Raw genomic sequence first — 21,842 nt, forward strand, 5'->3', positions numbered from 1 at the left:
CGTCACTATGGAGGACTGGAAAAATGCAGTGTTTATATGTAAACATCGAGCAGTTTGTGCCAGCACGGATAAGACCCTGTGGTCTGGAAAATGAACACCGTATGGTCTTTTTCCAAATTCTTTTTAACAAACTGCTCATGAAGAAGCTAGCAGGTAATTTAAAAAATGTATTAAGTTATTAATGGGAAGGTTTGACAAGTAGTATAATTTATATGCTGTTCTTTTTTGATTACCTAGTTCATCAGTGTTATGGTGTCACCACGTGCTATTTTTAATTTTGTTCTGGTGTTACATTCCTTCAAATATAATGGATGCGAATAACCTGGGTTACTCATTCATGAAGAACAACAGTCATATTAAACCATGACCAAACGTCAAGCTTCATCAGAGCTAATCCTGTTGTAGTTTGAACTATTTAAATGATTTAAAGGATTAATTCTGGCATTATTCCTATTTTTCCTTTAAGCAGTGAAAGCAGCACTCATTGTTGACATAAGGATATTTACATTCAGTCATTTCAAAATGGCCCCTCTTGACAGCTTGGGTCACGCAGACCTGTCCAGGCTTTTGTGATTTGTATTATTTGCCCACAGTGCCTGAAGCCTCCACGCTGAGTGTCCACAATGGACACACCTGCAGCCCACGTCAGAGCACTGGAGAATGAACTGGAACGGCTGTGAGATTTGGAGCTCTCCTTAAGCACTTTTTCTTCCCTTTTTACCTGGGGTTTCGTGTTACTCCCAACAGTCTCTGTCTTTGTCAGGATAATGTGGTTAAAATAGTTGGTTATGGTTTATAATTAATTTAGTGCAAGTATTGGTATGTTGTTGTTTTTCGAAGTGTAAAGTATAGTTAGGGGGCATTAGAGGCCTGTGTTCCATTGAAATAGACAGACAAGGAAACCTTGTACCTCACAGAGCACTCTTCCACCAACATTGAACAGGCTCTGTTCTGGCAGCGGGAACCAAATATAGTAGGCTTTTCAGCACAAACCATGGCAACATCTTTGGCCATGTCTAGTTGTATAGGAGCAAGGGGCAATCTTCTCATTTCTGTTTACTTCCGCTGTGCGACGTATTCTGTGGCGTATCCTCGGTTCCACTAAAACTTGTGTTGGTTCGCTGAAAACCACCATAGTTCTTTGAAGCCTGAACAGAACCAGTTGAAGAACCAGAGTTTTTTTGGTGGAATAGGGCTAATGGAGTGCCTTAACACCTCTGTGTAAATCTAAATGTCTAATTTTAGGTGTTAGGCTAATTTAGAAGTAATGATATTAATAAATAAAACATTATCTAATTGCTCAATGTTATTGGCTCTGCACACCTTTTATCCCCTTAAACCTCTATATTTGTGGTTTAAATAAAAAGATATCAGTCCAGCTCTGGCAGTTATATAATGCTAATCAAATTGAAATTAGCTGCAAGGTATTTAGCTAGTTTGTACTTTACTCAGCCAGTTAATACATGCAATCAGGGAAGAGGAACAAGAAAATCAGGAAGCATTACTTTTCATTGTATGTACATCAAGTAGTTTTCTGTCTCTCTTCCTTGGTGTTTTCATGTGGTACGACCAAGACAAATGAAGGAGACCGTCGTGAACGTTAGGTGAGAAACACTTATGAAATACTGTGAAATGTTGAGCTGCTTGTTGTACCTAAAGATATTGACTTAATGGAAATTTTGGTGTTGGTAACAGATGGTGATTTTCACTTATCTAAGTGACCTAGTTCATTTATTGTGATCATAGCTTAGGCGTCACTTGTGGTTGTAGAATAAGAAAGTATGGGACAACCTCCTCTGTTTAATCATAACTGCAGATAATGGAGGTTGTGTCTTTATGGAATGTTGAATGCATACGCAAACATTTTGCCTTCATGAGCGATATGCGGGCTGTGACGGGTGAAAGAGTGTGGAAATATCTCACAAATGCAAAAATATTTGCACAGGAACATCCATGGTTCCTCTGTAAGAAAACTGATTCTTGATATGTGCCAAACAGCTGTAATTTTGCAGTTTTTCTAAACAATGTCTACCCCAGCGTGTCTAAATGCAGTACATTACATAGACCTGCATACTTCAGTACTCTGCTTGCGCCAGTCATCGGGGTGGAGTTGTCAGGTGACTGCCTTGTCATGCCAGCTTGCCCTTGCCTCTGTGGAGATGAGGAATTTAGCAGACCTCATTATTACGTTTGTTGCTTGCCAATCTTTTTTTAGCTCTTCACAGTGTAGCCACTTGTCTCTTTTCTTCATGTGCTATTGCCTAGAGCCTATCACAGATTCATTATTTTATGTCCCACACATACATTTTCTCACATGGTTCTAAATCCTGTCAACAACACGTGTGGATGACTCCAGCATTGCCAGATTAAAATCTTTAGAGGAGGTGAACCAGGAAGGTAGGTTAAAGTGAGTAGACAAATAAGCATCAGGGACCTCCAGGGTAAAACCCATATATGAAATTTGAGCTTGACCTGTGGTCAACACCCACACAGATAACAAGGTGGTAATTTGGTTATTGAAAAGCCTGATTTGTTAGTGAGCCAGTTTTTAATCTTCATTCATTCTTAAACTTGAATTATGGAGCTTTTGCTCACAACCAAAATAGGAATAGATGTTTTAAACATTGTTAATAGTTGAGGATTGTCTTTGAGAATGTGCAGGAACACCTGTCCAAAAGCCATAAGAACCAGTCTGTGAGAGTGTCATGTGATAGTCACCCTGCTGTAAAAGAAGGAAACTAGGCTTCCTTTGACTGCTAATAAATGAATCTCCTCATAGTCAAGTCTGGGCTTAACCACTATTACTCTTTTATGAGCTGCGTGTTCATATAGGTGTGTTCACGGAATACAGTAACATTTGTTCATTTGAAGAACTTCCTGCAGCTTGTATGCACTGGGCAAAACTTAGTAACATATGGACATTAACATTTGTAGGTTTCAGTCTGGATTTGGTCTTATTTCTACTCTTGGCCCTTGTACCTGGGGGCCTAGTTTAGGGTCCAGCCTGGATGTGGCGTTTCCTGATATAGGACCTAGATCGTTTCCCTGTCATCTGAGTAACTTGTCTAATCTTGGATGTAACACAGAGTATTGCGCTGGTGCAGAGCCATACTCAGATCATTCCCTGCACCCACCTGGAAGGATCTGAGGATGAAAGAGAATGGTAGGTTCATGTTTTTCTGTGTATTTAACTTTAAAATGTACTGCAAACCATTATAGACAGTTGTCTTAATTTTATTGTAGTTGTAGCTTTAACGAACTCACAAAGTGATTAGTGGAGCGCTACATTTTTTTATCAGGGAAACATTGGTTCTTCATAGAAATGATTGCATACGGACTCCAGCAGTATCAGGAGTGGAGATTCCCTCTGTGACACACACTAAGATATAATCCGCCTGTGTCCAGACTAAATGTCCAGAAAATCAATCTACATTTTACAAACCTGGCAACTTTAATTTTGCACCAAATGTACAGTTGTAATTCAATAGGCCTTTTATTTTTAATAAGTGCCTGTGTTACGGAGAACATGGATTAGTCTACCACAAGTTCAAAATAGGATGTTGTTCATCTTTGTTTTATTTAGACTGTGTTATTAAAAGATGTGAATTCTTGTTGCTGTAAACACATTTACTTTCAGTATTTAGCATTTAGACTTTGTTTGGTTGGTTGTGGTCTTAGCATCACATCATTCTTTGTTCTGTCTCTAAATCTTTGTACAGATATTAACTTAATATTCTTGACTTATATTTAAATGGTCTTCTACATTAAAGGCTAAGCACCACTTAATGAACCTCCATTGAATATTTCACATTATTTTAGTTACTGACATAAGTATGAATTAAAATGGAAATAGCGTCTTTAATTTGCTTTAGAACTGACAATTTTTTTAAACTGACGGTAAAACCTGAGCTCGCTACGGAACTTATTAAACGCAACCTTGACGTCACTGGTGGACAACAGCTGAACAACGCCGCGGTAAAACACCGTTATAACTGACTGTTATGACAGTATCTAGCTAGCTAAATAACCAACATTATTCACAACAATAGCCTAGCAATAAGCTAAACTCAAATTTAGAGGTACCGTTATTCTTGTAAATGTGATCGAAGTCGAACTCGAATTCATCCGACACTATAAACCTCCGTAATGCAGCTACGTAGCCGAGTATAATCTGAGCCACTGAGTTTAGCAAGTCAAGCTAACGTTAACTAACACCAACTAAAACAGGCGAAGTAAGTGTCCTTACCCTGTTTACCTCCATGTTACAGAGGCTCTTGAACACCTTTCGTTGGTTTCCAACGGTCTATTAACCCTTATTCCTTGAATTAGTAAGAAATAACATGTTTTCTGACTATCAATAAACACAAGTTAGGAACTCAAATTCCACTGTATTTATTTGTTTGACACTGTCATATAGCTGGTGCTTAGCCTTTAAACATTTAAAATGTAACTGTTGTTGAAATGTCACTCAATGTCAGCATTGTGGTCTTGTACCATCATTTTCAGGAAAGTTGTAATGTTTAGATTCCTTCTTTGTTCTTGCTTTCTGGTTAATGCTGCTGAAGACGTTTTGTGCAGGTTAAAAATTTGCTAAAGCAATAACAATTTAATGTTACACCCCTCTCTCCATGTCATAGGTTGCCAAGATGTGTTGCATCATGGACTGTGATACCCCTGAGATTTTTGGTCAGTTTTGCACTGCATATGGAGCAGCATATGGTGCATTACACATCTGCTTGTACTTGCTGTTCTTATTGAACTGATTTTTGAGCCATGAGTGATGCATGTGTAACAGGAATTCTGTTTGTTTGCTTTTTGGGGTGTGGTGGTGTCATGGAGTGGGCATTCCCCAGTATTCCCCAAGCAGATGAACTAGGGTGCAGTTTATGTATTTGTAACTCGGCAGGCCTTGCCTTAGTCCTAAATTATGTACTGGCAGCTTGTTTCGAGATTACACAAATGCCTAAGAGACTCTGATTGTGAAGCTTATAAGAGTTAGAACGTCCTCACTGTTGGCCTTAGTCACAAAATCACCCATCTATATGTTGATCCTTTTGGTGTCAATCGGTTGAACTGTGACGGTTAGGGCTAGACCATCAGGCGAATTATGCATTTATTTTTGTTTTTTAATATGAAGAGGAACAATACACATTTCTACTTGCATATTATTATATTATAATGTGATGTGAATTGTACCTCACTTGGTTGAATTTTTAAATATTCCTAAATACAGATTCGTGGTTTCTGACACAGACGTGTACTACATAAAATTTAACAAAAAGACGATGACTTTTTAAAAGCAGTGGTAGTAGCCATTGTAGGTTACATCTCAAGTACTTTTTTAAATAATGAAAACATTACATAATGCAATGCCAGAAACCATCTAAGCAAGCATATTTGGGATACATGTTTGACGTCTTTACATGGTTAGCAGTGGCTTACGTTACTTGTTAGCTGAATTATCTTTTTAAACTAACGAATTCAATGTAGAATCCAGATAATAAGCCGATTAACTACAATTAGAAAAAGCGGGGGGAAACTGTGTAAATCTTATTTTTGGCTGATTTTTCCCAGAAGAACTTTCTTGATGAAACTTTGCTTGAAGTACAGTATTTGTTTATGTTCCTTTGGGAACATGATCTTATAATCCCATCTGTTCCTTCCTCCTGCTGTTCTTTCTGAAGGAATTTGAGGCAGTACATGCTGTGCATTCAGCCTCTGTCTGGTCTGCACATGTCTTATGCCTGTCTACTTCATTCTGATCACCATTGACTTCTGTATCACCTACCGTGGTGTTCATACTCCAGCTGTGGACTTTGAGCTAGTCCCATGACGCCCAATGATTAATTCTAGAGCCTTAACAGACAAAGGACCTGATACAAGCTTCTGATTGGTAGAATCTAAGCCTCCCACCCACCCATGTTTATTTTTCACATCAGAGATAAACAGCTGTTGAGCTGACCTGGAGCAAAAAGCTAGTTAACCCAATTTCAACTTCTATATTTGACCTCATTATGTTGCACCCACATTTATTTTCATCCAGTCTTGGGTGGCAGCGTAGAGTGAAACCATGGTTCATAGCCTAGCACTTAAAAGGCATAGAAAGAGCTCTACTGTACTTAGTAGCACGGCCGGTATTAACCCAGCCTTTCCATACGCGTGACACTGACTCTGTGTAAGCAAACGCAGCGATGGAAAGGTGCTGAATTGAGCTGTTTGTGTATGCTTCAGTGAAAGGTTTCAAAGGTCATTAGCTCATCAGTAACAGGCCTGCATTGATTTTTCGACTGAATCTGTGCCTTCATTTTCCCCCCCTTTGTCACGTAAAATATTTTCAGAAATTATTTTCTTATGGATTTCTGTGGGATGTTGAACCTAAAATTTAGTTTTGAAGGACGCTTTTACTTGTAATGACACTTTGACCTGTAGAAACTGAGTAAATAAAAAAATAAAAAATATTTATGCCAACATTCTGCATGAAGATGGTACATGAGGTGTATAAAATGACTTCTGTATTCAGCTGAACTGTGAATGTTGGATGCTTATAAAGTCTTGGATATCTGTTTTCTTCTGTCAAGGCCAAGGTGCCTTTGTAGCCCTAACGCTAAACAAAAAAGCAAAATGTGGACAGTGAACGATTAAGCAATAACGAGGGCATGCTATAATGTGAGATATTGGCAGTGATGTGCTGCGGTTGTAAGATCAGTACACCAGTGCCATATCTCACGTTACAGCACAAACCTCAAGTGTAATATTGCATTATATCACAGTTCGTTATCGCTTGTTTATTTATCATTTATTATTAGGTTTTATGATTAAAAAAAAAAAACAGTAGCTTTCCTCCGGGTGCTCCGGTTTCCTCCCACAGTCCAAAAACACACGTTGGTAGGTGGATTGGCGACTCAAGTGTCCGTAGGTGTGAGTGTGTGTGTGTGTGTGTTGCCCTGTGAAGGACTGGTGCCCCCTCCAGGGTGTATTCCCACCTTGCGCCCAATGATTCCAGGTAGGCTTTGGACCCACCGCGACCCTGAACTGGATAAGGGTTACAGATAATGAATGAATGAACAAAACAGTAAAACATTGTTTATCAATTTTCCGTGAAGTAGAATAGTTCCATTCCGTCACACATTCCCTTTTGCTCTTTTCAACGAAGTCTGGATCTTTAACTTGTGTGGTGTTGGACCTGCCCAGGATTTTATTAACCGTGGTTCTCTCCAGCGAGCCGGTTCACACCAGATTTTTTGGGAAACAAGGCTGCGTTATCCAGAACTGCTCTCTGTCTAAATCAGGACAGAAGCAGAGATAAATGCATCATGGTTTAACCATTGTTTACAGCAGATTCAGATGGTAGTGATATATATCATACACTAAACGATGCCAAGTTCTCTCTGTTTTAGTTAAAAGTGATTGATTTGGAGTATCGCTGTTGAGCTGGTGAACGAGAGCAGCGGAGAAATAAGACGTGCTTCGACTCGAGTTAATCACAGTCACAGAAACCACACAGACATAGCAATTAACTTTTTTTTTTCCTGGATTTTCTTTTGTTTACAAATCAGAAGGCAGATAATGGTCCAATGAGCCGTAACTCTTTTACTGTGTTCATTATAAGGTGCATGAACCCCTTTGTGTGAAAAAGTTTTAGTACAGCTCTGTATTGTAAGCGTTGGTGTCCTTGCTAGGTTACATTTATATTGCAGTGTGATACATCAAAAGTCAGTGTGCCTTTATGGTGTAATATTGGCACTCCTGGAACATCTCTCAGACAAGGATCTGAACTAATGACGGTATATTAAATATTATGTACTTCCAAATCAGTGAAAGAAATACATAATGTAAACATGCCCTTAAATGTAAAATCTCTCTCTCTCTCTCTCTCTCTCTCTCTCTCTCTCTCTCTCTCTCTCTCTCTCTCTCTCTCTCTCTCTCTCTCTCTCTCTCTCTATATATATATATATATATATATATATATATATATATATATATATATATATATATATATATATATATATATATAAAATTTGTTTGTTTATTTAATGTTTAAACATTACACGGATTGCAAATGTGTACAATTTAAAAAGTACCTTGCTCATGGCGTAATGTAATGCTTTGACCCAGATTAGTTGCTGAAGCTTTGTCATTGTTTTCTCCTGTGGTTAAATGTAAACTCTCCAGTGTTTTGAAATCATACAAACCATATGAGGACAACAAACACTGCAGTTCAGAATGCCAAATGCTAATAATCTGTATGAACATTAAGTCATTTTGCCTTTGACCTTGCCTGTGGGCTGCTACTATAATATCCATCGCATGGTCTTAATGTGTTGCTTTGTGGTCTGTCTTTTTGTTTTCCCGGTTAACAGGTTGCATGATTAACTGGATTGGATGCATGGTGTTTGCATGACCCCATTCAGCACCTGTGTGGGGGTGAGAGTGACCTGCTGTAGCCATGGCCCAAACTATGCAGCTTAATGGTAACACCACAGGTAAAGACACTGTTTCCTTTTTTAATTTCGTTGTTCTGCGTTTTGTTTTGGAGAACTAATATGAACCATTGTAACATTGGGGGCCATGTAGCAAAAATTAAGTTTTGTGGAGCTTTTTTACTAGGTTCCTCTCAGCTTTTAATTGTTATTGTCTTTTAATTTTAATTTTCAGTGACTTGTTTTGAGCGTTAAATAACCCAGGTTACTCACAGTAGTTTTTAGCGTGTCCAGAAAATGTCATAAGTAGACACTGCAGCTTTGAGTCTGAGGTGGATTTTCTCAGTACACTGTGAAATATGCAGCGGTAGCTGTGCCAGGCCCCACACTCGTACCTGCAGCTTCCTAACATTCCTCTTCATATTTATTCACCACTCAGATCTAATGAAGTAGGAAATGTTTATTTTAATGTTTGAGTGTTTCAATGTGCAGTACTCGGCATTTCTCATTTTTAGTACTTCAACTCCAATTTATGGAAATTTTATTAACAAAAAGATGTGTTTAAAAAAAATATTGTAACATTGTATTTTTGCATTTAGGCTCAAAGATTTACTGCAGCGTTTAACTTATTAACTAGGGCTTCACTCTGTATTGTTACAAAATTTGTCATAGCCAGTTCGTCCAACTTAACGTAGTTCAGGTATTTTAGCCGTCATAATCAGGACTAATCGTTGGAGCACGTCCACCAGGCAGAATCATGAGAAGTTACATTTAATTTATTATACACAGCCTGTGTTAACCAATTAAATTGTTGGTTAAATTGTGTGATTACATGAAAGAGTGAACGAAATCTTACGTTTGGTCGCATATCCTGTTTACGACATCTTGGGAGAGAAGAAACTAGTGTATTCATTTTATTTTACGAAGCGGCGCATTAGCATTATCTCCATTTAACGTGTAACCAATGGAAGTCCATAAAAGCATTGATGAGAAAATGCTAAAATGTTAAAAACACTCATAAGGGCTGTTGCTTAGCAGGGCTGTTTCAGTTAGCAGAGATATAAGAAGTCTAAATAGCTTTTCGTGTAGTATATAATAAAGCCACATTCTTGAACAGTTTGGCCCAACTATGATATTTGCACGATCCAGTTTAGGTCAGTGACTGGAGAAAGGGGATTTTAGCCTTGGCCAAACTCCATATGGCACAAACTCCACAGCTAGCTATGGCCAGGGAACTTGTGTTAGAAGAAGGTTGCCAAGTGGTGCCTCCGAGCAGTTTGAGGCCTCATTGATCAAGAACTGATGGAAGTTTTTCCCTGGGGGGAGGGCCAGCTCGTTTAGTTGCTACGTGGCTTTCAGTTGTTTGTTTTCTCCTTTTTGGGAAAAGTTGTTCCACTGAACAATAACGCTTTCAGGCCCACTCAAGGAATATTAACAAGAATTGTTATAAACTGTCTAATTAATAAAACATATCTCCATGTTTACTACATCATTTGAACATACCCTGTGTGCTAAATTTTGATGATTAATGGACCAATAGAAATGCTCCACAATTACTTGGAATTAAACCTTTTTACATTGTCTTCTACTGAAGGTTATTTTCTTCTCCTGCAAAGTTACTGTTTTTGGAGATACGTGTTTTTCGTTGGGCAGTGATGGTATTTGAATTTACCTTCTTTCAATTACACACCTGTCAGTTACATATATGTAAGTAGTGTTAAGGATTTTAGTAAATAGTTTTTGGGCGGCACGGTGGTGCAGCAGGTTAGTGTCGCGGTCACACAGCTCCAGGGACCTGGAGGTTGTGGGTTCGAGTCCCGCTCCGGGTGACACCAGGTGTTGGTGTGTTCTTCCTGTGTCCGCGTGGGTTTCCTCCGGGTGACTGTCTGTGAGGAGTGTGGTGTGTTCTCTCTGTGGTGTATTCCCGCTTTGTGCTCAATGATTCCAGGTATGCTCTGGACCCACTGTGACCCTGAATTGGAGAAGGGTTACAGATAATGGATGGATGGAGTAAATAGTTTTTCCTGTGCAGCAGTGGAAGGTTCTGGAGTGCTCTCTCCAGGTTGGAAGTGAGATCCTGCCTCAAGTGGAGGAGTTTAAATACCTCGGGGTCTTGTTCACGAGTGAGGGAAAGATGGAGCGTGAGATTGACAGGCGGATCGGTGCAGCGTCAGCAGTAAAGCAGGCTCGGTACCGTTCCGTTGTGGTGAAGAGAGAGCTGTGCAAAAAAGCAAAGCTCTCGATTTACCGTTCAATCTACGTCCCAACCCTCACCTATGGTCATGAGCTTTGGGTAGTGACTGAAAGAACGAGATCGCGGGTACAAGTGGCTGAAATGAGTTTTCTCCGCTGGGTGTCTGGACTCTCCCTTAGAGACAGGGTTAGGAGCTCGGACATCCAGGAGTGAATCGGAGTGGAGCCGCTGCTCCTCCACGTCGAGAGGAGCCAGTTGAGGTGGTTCGGGCATCTGGTTCGGATGCCTCCTGGACGCCTTCCTGGAGAGGTGTTCTGGGCATGTCCAACGGGGAGGAGGCCCCGGGGCAGACCAAGAACACGCTGGAGAGACTATGTCTCGACTGGCCTGAGAACGCCTCGGTATACCCCCGGAGGAGCTAGAGGCGGTGGCTGAGGAGAGGGAGTTCTGGGTTTCTTTGCTCCGACTGCTTCCCCCGCGACCCGGACCCGGATAAGCGGTGGATATAGGATGGATGGATGGATGGAGCAGTGGAAGGAGACTGGCCTGTCGAGAACTCAGTTCAGTTTTCATCATTTCACTAACCAATCAACTTCTTATTTCATTGTTGGCCTTTACTGCCTGCATTGTTTAATGTTTGTTATATCACAGCTTAACTTATATTGGTTGTTCACACTGATGCCTGTGATTTAATATAATAAAGCAAGGCCCAATCATTATTCTAGAGCAGTGTTTGCACTTGTCTCTTAAACATTTCCTGAACATTGTGGACTTTTACTGCCAGAATTTGTTTTATGGGTCATCAAGTCCAAGCAGAAAGAAGCACGACAATGACTCACACCTACCACTGAGTGACATGTATGAAAGGACGGATGTGGAAGTCTACTAAAACAAGTCTGCTTCAGTTACTGTTGCTATTGGCTGAAGTGATGCTAGTACTGGACGTGTTGCAATAAGGGTGGCAATATGGCCCAGGTCTCTTATATTATATTCAGGTCTCATGATATCTGTTTGTTTTTTGTATGCTCATTAATAAAATAAGACTGACATCAAAACAGCTGCTTGTTACTCAGGGTGCAACTATGATTTTCCTAACGGATTAATTATGTCGTTATAAACTGGTTGATCAGGAAAATAAAACTGCTTCTATTAGCCTATGTATTTCACTTGCACGAGTAGGATTCATCAGTTTTGCACAATGCTCTTTCAAACGTAAAACATGTACCCTAGTTCTCTGAATCATTTATTTAAAAACTTTAGAAACAATGAAGCAAATATTTATCATGATTAGTTGTAACTGTCCTTGCTACTGGACAGTGTGCACTTAACAATAACCCGGTTGTGGGTGGCGTTAGTGTTATTTTTATCCTCTCAAAATTTTAGATGCTGTTGTTTGCGTTATAAAAGTACTTTTAATACTTGTTTTGCCCACCCCTGTGTTGCATGTGAGTTAGCTTAGACCTGGGGTTCTGGATATTCTCTGACTGTGCTTTGCTTTGTATTGCTTCCTGCATTCATGGCTTATTCTTAGAATTCCTCAACCACATTTGCATTGTTGTGTGCTGCTACCTGCTTGTTTGTTAGGCCTCGATCTGACGTGGATCCCTGGGGTAATTAAACTGCAGCGAACTGACGTGGTTTCCTTGGGCCGGGTCAGGAAATACCAGGCCAGTGTGAGAGAGGAGAAAAAAAAAAAAAAAAAAAAAAAAAAGAACCCCTGTTCACTTGCAGTGTTTGCATGCATATAAAAGTTGTGATTAGGTCCAGAGCCTCTGTGGTAATCAGCTACAGCGCTTGCTTTTCCCTCGTACCTAAATTGAGTATTATATTCATTGCTGTGTGGATTCAGAGGTGGGTGAATAGGAGCTGAATAAATGAATGGCCTTCTGTTTTGGGTCATGTTCAGGAGAAGTGATACTCTGTGGCCTGGCTGTGCTGTGCTCTTTAACTTACGGGAATAACGTGGGGATGACTCTTTCACATTTATTTCTGAATGTGTCATTTTTAATGCTTTAAGCAAATTTGGGCACAAGCTTGAGGCCTGACGTCATACTGAGAAGGTTGAAAAGCGTTTAAGGCTGTGGGTTTGTTTTTTCCACTGTAATGTAAAACCATTGTGTTTCTTACACCTTCATGTCTCTCAAACACCCATCAAATTTGTTTAAATGTTCTAGACACGTGATCTTTGTCACACGCATCATAGACTGTGTTCAAACGATGCAGGGTGGTGTTTGTTTTTTTTGCACAAGTGAACCTGTAGGACTAGTTGAACACAGATTTGTAGTTCAACACACGATGGCCTTTGGAAACATGACAGCATTTTTAACTCGGACATATATACATTGGTTCAGTATATTTTCAGTGGTGAAATCTGCATGTCTGGGTTGGGATACTAAGTTCAAGAGACCGCAGAAATCCTTTGCCATTAAAATGATGTGACCTGTACTGTTTTTGTTTTTCTCCTGCACTGTGCATTTGGGCAGTATCAAGGCCAAACATTCCTGTCTGTTTTATTTTCATTGCAAACACTTGGTAGGTTCCTCTAACCAAGGTGACTTAAATGCTCTCTGAAAAGAAATGCAGATTCCATTGTGTGACCCTGGATGTGAAAACACATCCCAGTGGGAGACATGGGATTTGGTTAGCCACAAAACTTCTGGAAACTCTGGTGCATACGAAGGTTGCAGACTTGAGAAGCAAAACAATGAAGTGCCCTTCATTTCTTAAATGTAGTTAACCAGACTTGAATACAACCAATACTCATGGAAAGGTAGAATGTAAAATACTTTATGGTAGGACCTAGTGGTGAGATACTAGAAAAGTATCTCAATACTTTTTCATTAAAAGTGGTACAATACCTCATATAATGAGTACCAGTACTTTTAAGAATAATTATGATAAGAGCGGTATTTCCAATGAGTGCCACAGGGGGCAAGCGTGCGCCCACAGTGTTTTGTTTCCTCTCCTTCTCTTAATGATTTTGCTGCTAGATTTAGCGACTTTTCAGACCTTGTTGCAAGTTTTTTAAACAACAAAAAACATGACTAGCACCAGCAATTTTCTTTTTTCAAAACTTAGCTACTTTTATATAGAAAAGAATCATTGGTAGCACACCTCGTTAGAACACCAGGACTGAACATGAGAGGGAGAGACGGCTCTCTCCCTCTCCACGGCTTCTCGAGCTCCGGGACACGCCGGTCCCTCGACCCAGAATGAGCCGCGAATGTGTATAAAGTGCTGCCAAAGGCACGTTTATTTCCTTTTATTTTTAATTTATTCCTTTTTCTGAACTGAGATCACACGATTGAGGTATTCAGCTTTATTCAAGCAGTGTACAAGTCTTTTGAACGTATGACACGGGGCCAAAGGCGCGATTGGACACAGAAATGGCGAAACGTCACGTGTGGCGTCACACTTAACAGATACCAGCGATTTTTGCCGACTGCCCTCAGATTGTAGAGAAAGTTATTTGTCCTGACGTTTTAGGTTTGTGCAATGGTATGGTTTCAGTACCGGTATCAAGATATTCAGGCAAGTCATCATTTTGGTATCGTGACAACCCTAGTGGGACCTAGAGTTGAACAGCTGTGTTTATTGTTTGTGACCTGTTTAATGAACTGAGCTGTGGTTTATGCAATTTTCTTCTTGGCAACTGCAGTATCATTCTTAATTTTGTACTGAAGATACAGTGCACGGTTACTCATCGAGAGTGACTGAGAAATAAGGAAACCTGTGTGCCTACATAGTCCTGTACTTCCATTAATGTGTGTCAGTTTGTATTATAATGAGGTAGTGTCGCAGTCACACAGCTCCAGGGGCCTGGAGGTTGTGGGTTTGATTCGAGCTCCGGGTGACTGTCTGTGAGAAGTGTGGTATATTCTCCCTGTGTCTCCGTGGGTTTCCTCCGGGTGACTGTCTGTGAGGAGTGTGGCGTGTTCTCCCTGTGTCTGTGTGTGTTTCCTCCGGGTGACTGTCTGTGAGGAGTGTGGTGTGTTCTCACTGTGTCTGCGTGGGTTTCCTCCGGGTGACTGTCTGTGAGGAGTGTGGTGTGTTCTCCCCGTGTCCGCGTGGGTTTCCTCCGGGTGCTCCGGTTGCCTCCCACAGTCTCAAAACACACGTTGGTAGGTGGATTGGCAACTCGAATGTGAGTGTGTTGCCCTGTGAAGGACTGGCCCAATGATTCCAGGTAGGCTCTGGACCCACCGTGACCCTGAACTGTATAAGGGTTAGAGATAATGGATGGATGGATGGATGAATGTATTATAATGGATTCAATTATTCATGTGGTCTGATATGTGGACATGAAAAATTTTTTTACCTAAAATGTATATATAAAAATAATGAAATATAAAATTCAGCAGCAGGGATGCACATAAGTGCATACAGCAGACCACAGAGGTGTAAGTGCAAAATGCTAGGTTAAGAGTCTTTTATAATGTTCAGAATTTATGCACCCAAATGTTGAGGTGTTTTGTTTCAAGTCAAGCTTGTATTGCCTAATATTTCTGTAGCTGTAACTGAGAGATCTGCGATGTTGTATAATTGTCTAGTGTTCATTTCATGCCCTCACAACAAAAAAACACCACAGACTCTATCCAATAGATGGTGTCGTTTTTACAGGAACGCGCAAGTCTTGTTGTGTATGCACAGTTTTAGTCATGCACTTTGAAAAGTGATAGTAGAATATTAGCTTTCATTATTTGTTAACAACAAAAGAAGAATCAAACTTAAGACACGGACTCTGTCAGGTGTGATTGACCACATTTGGAGTAAGGTAAGGAACCGTGTAAGTTTATCCAGACCGTTACTTTAAGATAACCTTGGGTACTTTATGGAGCTGAGAACATGTTCAGGATCCTCTCATGCCTAGCTGACAGCATCATATCTTATTGCGAGTACCCCTGGCTCCTCTTAGTCTCTGTCTGCTCTTCCCTCTGTGTGCTGTGCAAAGAAAAGTCAGGCAGTGCAGAGTGCCAAAGAGCAAGGCTGTCTGCGCAAGTCTATTTTGAGCTGTTTACTCTCCACTAATGTTGCTTTTGGAGAACAGTGAATGCGCTGGCAAGACGAGTTGCAAACCCAGAGCTGAATGAAAGCACAATCATGTCACTCTGTTTGAATCAGTCTTAGATAAACACTGAAAAGAGTTTCATTAATTATGTCGATAATCATTTACTAAGGAAAGATACAAATATTTTCACCCAAAATTTTATTTATTTCCTGACTCTGGTAAGATTTCTTGTTTTTAAAGTGAAGACTTGGACAGTGCTAATGTTGCTAACAGTAAATGAATGGTACTAGGTATTGAGATATTCCTTTAAGCGTAGCAAAGATATTGACCTACTCTTATATCCACCCACGTTTGGCAAAGTGTGACTTTGTTCATAAACAGCTCAATGGTCACACAGCCATACCTCTCTGTGTAGTGTTTGTGAATCCCCCCCCCCCCCTCTCTGAAAACCTATTGGCTCATTTTGTTTCTTTACTTTTACCTCAGCCAATCATGTCCAAACAGAGTAATCCATTTGCATTTGAGAAAAGGACTACGACTTTACAGCTTGAGGCAACCTCTTCAGGGAACTTTGACAAAGACAAACAGCCTTCTCTGGATTAAATTCAGGCAGAAAATCCTCGTTTTTTTAAATTGTAGGATTTCCTGGCATTTTTCAGAATCCAAAAAGCAGAGGTAGGTAGCAGTTAAAAATTAACCAGCCTGACACATGGTGTTCAGATTGTTCTTTACCGTGAGATTAGTGACCATGCTTTTTATACTCGTAGTCCTGGGGAGTGGAATTGCTCTGACAAATTGGTTCTCATGTCTTTGTCTTCGTTGTGGGAAGATGTAAACAGTTAAAGGTTTATGTCTGACAGTGGCTACTGTCTTGTGTAATTCAAGCCTGGACAGGGCGGTGGTGGATGTATTCTTGTCTCACCCACTTCTTTCATTGGCTCTCTCCATGGTTCTCCCTCAGTGTCACAGGCTTATGACCTCCTGGGTTTACAAACCGTGAGGTCAGAGCTCAGCTGCCTGGGGGCTCCGGCTTTCTCGTACCAGAGTGTCCCTTGTCACCCTTCGTGACTTGTCTATGTGTTGTCATTGTAGTTATACAAGCTTATATTTGTTGCTTTAAATGTAGTGTAATGAGGCTTTTGGACAAGTGTGAATGAGCATTTTCCAGAGGCATTACAAATAAGATGATTAACTTTGGCATATAAAGACTTGGACATTTGTTTCTTAGTGCCTTTGATTCAAAGACATTGTCTGTTTACTTTTATTTGACTTATTTTCTCTTTCAGTAGTCTGTACTTGTCAGTGCAATAGAGGAACGTTAATATCTTTAAGAGAATGTCTTCATTGTTTTTAGGGAGTAGAATGCACTTTAAAGAAACCTTTCAGCAGAAGCAGAGGCAGAAGGAACAGTGAAAGTGCTGTGTGATTGGTGGAGGTGGCCAGCCTATGACGAACTGAGTTGAGCTTGGCTAAGTTTACACCAATAGTGGAATTTTTCCCCTTATGGAGTGAAGGTTGAGAAAGTGCTCACTGTGTGAGGGAGTCTGTCTGCCTGCAGCTTGTTCTGGTTATTGCCTTCTGTTACAGCCTGAGAGCGAGGGTCTGCAGTAGGACTGCTGTTTTACTTGTGGTAAGTAGAGCTTGGAAAAACAAGGATTAGATAACCGGTAGACTTGGCTTCCTCTCATTCTTTCGCAGTTTTAAAGGGAAGTCTGTTAGTGAGCAGTCAAACACTTTTGTTTTTCGCTGTTTTCACTTTCTTTAAAGCAGAATGTACAAAGAGGTTGTGTTTTGGTGTTGTGCAAGTCATTCTTATTACCCTGTAGATGGTCTTTAAATGGTCTGGAATGTAGTTTGTATCCTGGAGGATTGATTAGTAAGTCAAAGCAGGAATTCGCTGTGTCTAGTGTGGAATTTGGCAACTGATATAAGCATTGTTGATGGATATTCCTGGGCTCCCAACTAAAGGAAAACGATTTATTTCTTTTCCTCCCTTACTTAAGACATGCCCTGTTTGCTGGAATTATTTCACCAGCTTGTGTTGTCAGAATTATTGTACCAGGAATTTAGTGCAGAGAAAACAATCCCACCCCCTGTTCACCCAGCCTTTGCCGATATTTAGAAACAGATGATGCCACTTTAGTCAGTGTTCATATCATCACCTGGCTGGCTTGGGATTTCTGGAAAAGGACAAATGCTAAATCAGACCAAAAGGCGAGCTCTAGTTTCTCTGTGACATTACAGTAATTTCAGTTGGTTTCCTCACAGTTTTGACCGATGCTTGTTGTCTTCCAGACACTGATGAAATACTTAACACGTTTGTACCCGCACAGCACAATTGGTGGTCTGTTACCACAGACTCAGTTATGTGTGGCATTTGTTGCAAAAGTTTGTGCACATGTCTGAGGTTTAATTAATAAATGTTAATGACAACTTTTTGAAAGAATATTGATCTGTTTTTATGCTTAAAGCAAACTGCATGAGAAGATTGCATTTATGGTTCCTTTTAGCGATAGCACTCATTACATTTATTATGTTAAATTTAAAAAGAAATTAAGAATCAGTAACAGTTTTTATTAAAAAAAGATCGCTTTGTTCATTAATGAGCTTAATTTTGTTTTTAAATAATCCTCATTCTCCAGTTCTGATTCCTCCATTTGTCTCTCGCTCTGCAGAAAAAAATGAAGAGGACAAGGACTCTTTGGCCCCCTATTATTTGGAGACTCCTTATGGTTATCAGCTAGACCTGGACTTCCTCAAGTATGTGGACGACATAGAAAGGGGAAACACTATTAAGAAGTTGAATATTCAGAGGAAACCTAAAGTGGCCAGATGTGCGCCACCACCTCACAGTGGAGGTCAAACTGAGTGGACTTCTACTGACTCCCTGTCCTCCTCCAACAGTGATGAAAGCAAGCAGTCACCGGTCTACTTTACGACTCGGCACCAGCTAGCCTCCTTGGGACATATTGCCCAAGTCCATGAGCCACCCCAGGCCTTTGTGAATGTTCTTGAGGCCAAGCAGCCGCTGCTGCCACCACCCTCGCCACGCCTGCCTCGCCATAACCCCCAGGTCGAGAAAACACTAATGGAGACTCGAAGGCGGCTGGAACAAGAACGGCTGCTTATGCAGCCACCAGCAAGTGAGCCACCTAGGAGGCGCCTGGCCAGCTTTGGGGGAATGGGCTCCAGCAGCTCCCTGTCGTCATACGGTGGTTCTTATGGGCCAAGCCAGCTTTCACCCAGTCCAAATAGTCTGCCACATAATGGACACCTGGTCAATGGCGAATACAATCTCTATGTAACCTCCTCCATGGGCAGCTCCATACGTCACAGCCCACTCAGCTCAGGCATGACCACACCGGTGACCAACATCAGCCCTGTGCACCTACAGAACATCCGAGACCAGATGGTGGTAGCTCTCAGACGACTTAAAGAGCTTGAAGAGCAGGTGAAGACCATCCCAATCCTTCAAGTCAAAATCTCAGTCTTGCAGGAAGAAAAGCGACAGCTGGTGTCACAGTTGAAGAACCCAAAACTTGCTGGCCAGGGTCAACCTGGAGGCTTTAGGAAACGGTCATACAGTGTAGGCAGTGCTGACCAGTATGAGCCTGTGGCCCAGCTTCAAGCAGGCTCAGAGTTGCACATTGACGAATCAGAGAACGTGGAACAGAGTTCTCAAAGGCTACAGGAGTTTCGGCAGCTGACTGCTGAGGTGCAGGCTTTGGAGAAGAAGATCCAGGACAGCAGCGAGGAGCCGGCACGGGTTTCAAACCAAATACAAAACAGCACAAACCAAAATAACTTGCAAAGGCATTGGACTTGTGAAAGCAAATCTATTGCTGTTGGTGCAGATGAGAATATGAACGATGTAGTAATCTACAGGAGGTCAGCAGGTTGGAGCAAGGACGTTGCTATAGGGACCGAGCATGAGGTGAGGACCACAGGAGTTGGTGTAACCGAGGCCATGCTGGGCATGACTACAGAGGCTGAGACTGAAATTGAGTTGCAGCATCAGACCATCGAAGCCTTAAAGGAGAAAATTTACAGACTGGAGGTACAGCTAAAAGAGACCACCCATGAGATGGAGATGGGCAAGCTCAAGCTAGAGCTGCAGGTGGCTGGCTCAAGGAAGAAAGCAGACAAGGGCTCCATGGCAAGGCCTGAGATGTACAGCACTTCAGTGGAGGCCAAAGTACCCACACACAGCCAAGGGGTGGGGAACCATGCCGAATATAGTGACGTAAGCACGAGTCACGTCCAACAAACACACACTGTAGGCGTCTCTTGTGTTCCAGATATGAGGCATGTACCTGTGGGCCCAGAGTTGCCAATGGAGAGGTGGGTTGTACAAGAACGTGTGGAGGTTCAAGATCAGTGTGTTGGAAAACGGGTAATATTGTGCCACAAGAAAGTTGGAGTGGAAATAAGTATGTGTGAGATGGGAGTCAACACTGAGTTGACAGTGGAAAGTTTAGGACTTTGCAAAGCAGAACCTGAACAAGTGAAGGAATTCAGGTCCATTGGATGTGGAGATTGCTCTGTGGATGTACTAATTAGTCCCATTAAGGAGCTGTTATCCCAGAGCACAGAAACTGACGTGGTGAGTAAAATGGACTCGGCTGTGATGGTTTTGCCCACAATGCTTTCTCAGCACACAAACACAGAAATGAAGACTTCAAGTAAGTTTACCAACACAGAGAGTGCCATCCTCATTGATTCCTGCATCAACACTCAACCCAACTTGAAAGACAAGCAAACCAGCACCATACCCTTAGAGACTAGAACAGTTGCTGTTGGTGAAGGTCTTGTAAAAGACATCCAGGCCACAGTAAAAACCCGTTCCATTGCAGTGGGTACCACAGCTTCGGAGGACACTACAGAGAAGACGACTCCTTCTAAAACCAAAGATCATGGGGTTGGACACATAAATATACATGAGAACTATTTGGTGGGTCTCAAGACACGGAATATAGCATGTGGCCCCACTCAACCCCTTAACCAAGCGCAAGAGAAGAGTATGACAGCCAAACAGATGGTAAAATCTGAAGATTTACAAATGCAGGCCAAGGCTGGAAGTGGCGTTAGCTTAGACCACTACATAGAGAGAGTGCAGAAACTCCTACAGGAGCAGCAGATGTTGCTTGCTGAGAACTACAGTGAGTTGGCAGATGCCTTTGGCCCACCCCAGCAGTCCCAGTTCAGTAACATCAACAGTGAGCTGGTGACCACTCTATCGTCCATCAACTCTGTAATGAAGTATGGTAGTGTCGAAGAGCTTAACAACCTGGATCTCCGGAATCTACAAACAGACTCTGGAAATGTCAGAAAAGGTAAGAAATATAATGAATAAATGAATGTTACATTTCTTATAGATTCAAAACAGATTAGGGCTGCACAATAAATTAATATCAATATATATCACAATATGAAGCGTTTCGATAACAATTATTTAATTTTTAAATTTTGATATACATTACTTACAAAATCAGTCACTGTTCAGCGCACTCAATTTAAAATGTTACTTAAAAATATTAACATTTACAATAGGTTTATGTTTGATGGTGATGTCATGTTTCTTGGAAGTTTTGTTAGTGGATTTATACTGTTCATATCGATATCGGAATTATATTGTATCAACCAGAATTAAGAAATATATCATGATATATATTTTAGCCATATCGTCCAGCCCTGAAAATGGATACTGGTGTAAATTGTTTCATGTGTATACCGTGATACGACTGTCATCACAATAGCCCAATGTGTGGCTGTGATCCATGTGCTATTTTTACCTTCTGGATCCTGGTTCTTGCTGGGCATGGGGAGGAACCAAAAGTTGAACATGAGGTTCATCCTTTGTTCAATGAGGCTTGATGGGATCTGACAGGCCAAAGTTATCTCTGACCCTGAAAAATGCATTGGGCTTTGGCTATAAACCAACAATGAGCTCATCTCTTTTAGGAGGCAACAGCTTGTATTAAATGGCTAGTTGTTGTTTGTGCTAATGCTGATTCATAGCTCTTCACTATTATGTAACATCAACAGTAGCATTGTGCAGAGATGAGCATGGAGAGAAGATTAATCTATTTTTTCTGATTAAATAATTGTATACATTAGCAGGGGTGTGGTGTGTACATGCTTAGATATGAGGTGTTTATCACTGAGAGGATTTGCACGATTAAAACACATGTTTATCTAATTTAGAAGATCATTTTAAAAA

At 41.0% G+C, this 21,842-nt stretch overlaps 1 protein-coding gene across 1 annotated transcript in view; it reads left to right on the forward strand.

Annotated features, from left to right (window-relative positions):
- Positions 1-21,842, forward strand: part of LOC136676679 (KN motif and ankyrin repeat domain-containing protein 1-like) — a 60,227-nt gene that overhangs the window by 27,144 nt on the left and 11,241 nt on the right. Inside the window, exons 2-3 of the mRNA XM_066653836.1 lie at positions 8,361-8,483; positions 18,298-20,955. Of these exons, the coding sequence (XP_066509933.1) occupies positions 8,447-8,483; positions 18,298-20,955 (2,695 nt within the window). The 5' untranslated portion in view covers positions 8,361-8,446. The remainder of the gene's footprint in view (positions 1-8,360; positions 8,484-18,297; positions 20,956-21,842) is intronic.

Source organism: Hoplias malabaricus, chromosome X2, assembly GCF_029633855.1.
Source record: "Hoplias malabaricus isolate fHopMal1 chromosome X2, fHopMal1.hap1, whole genome shotgun sequence".
Taxonomy (NCBI): domain Eukaryota; kingdom Metazoa; phylum Chordata; class Actinopteri; order Characiformes; family Erythrinidae; genus Hoplias; species Hoplias malabaricus.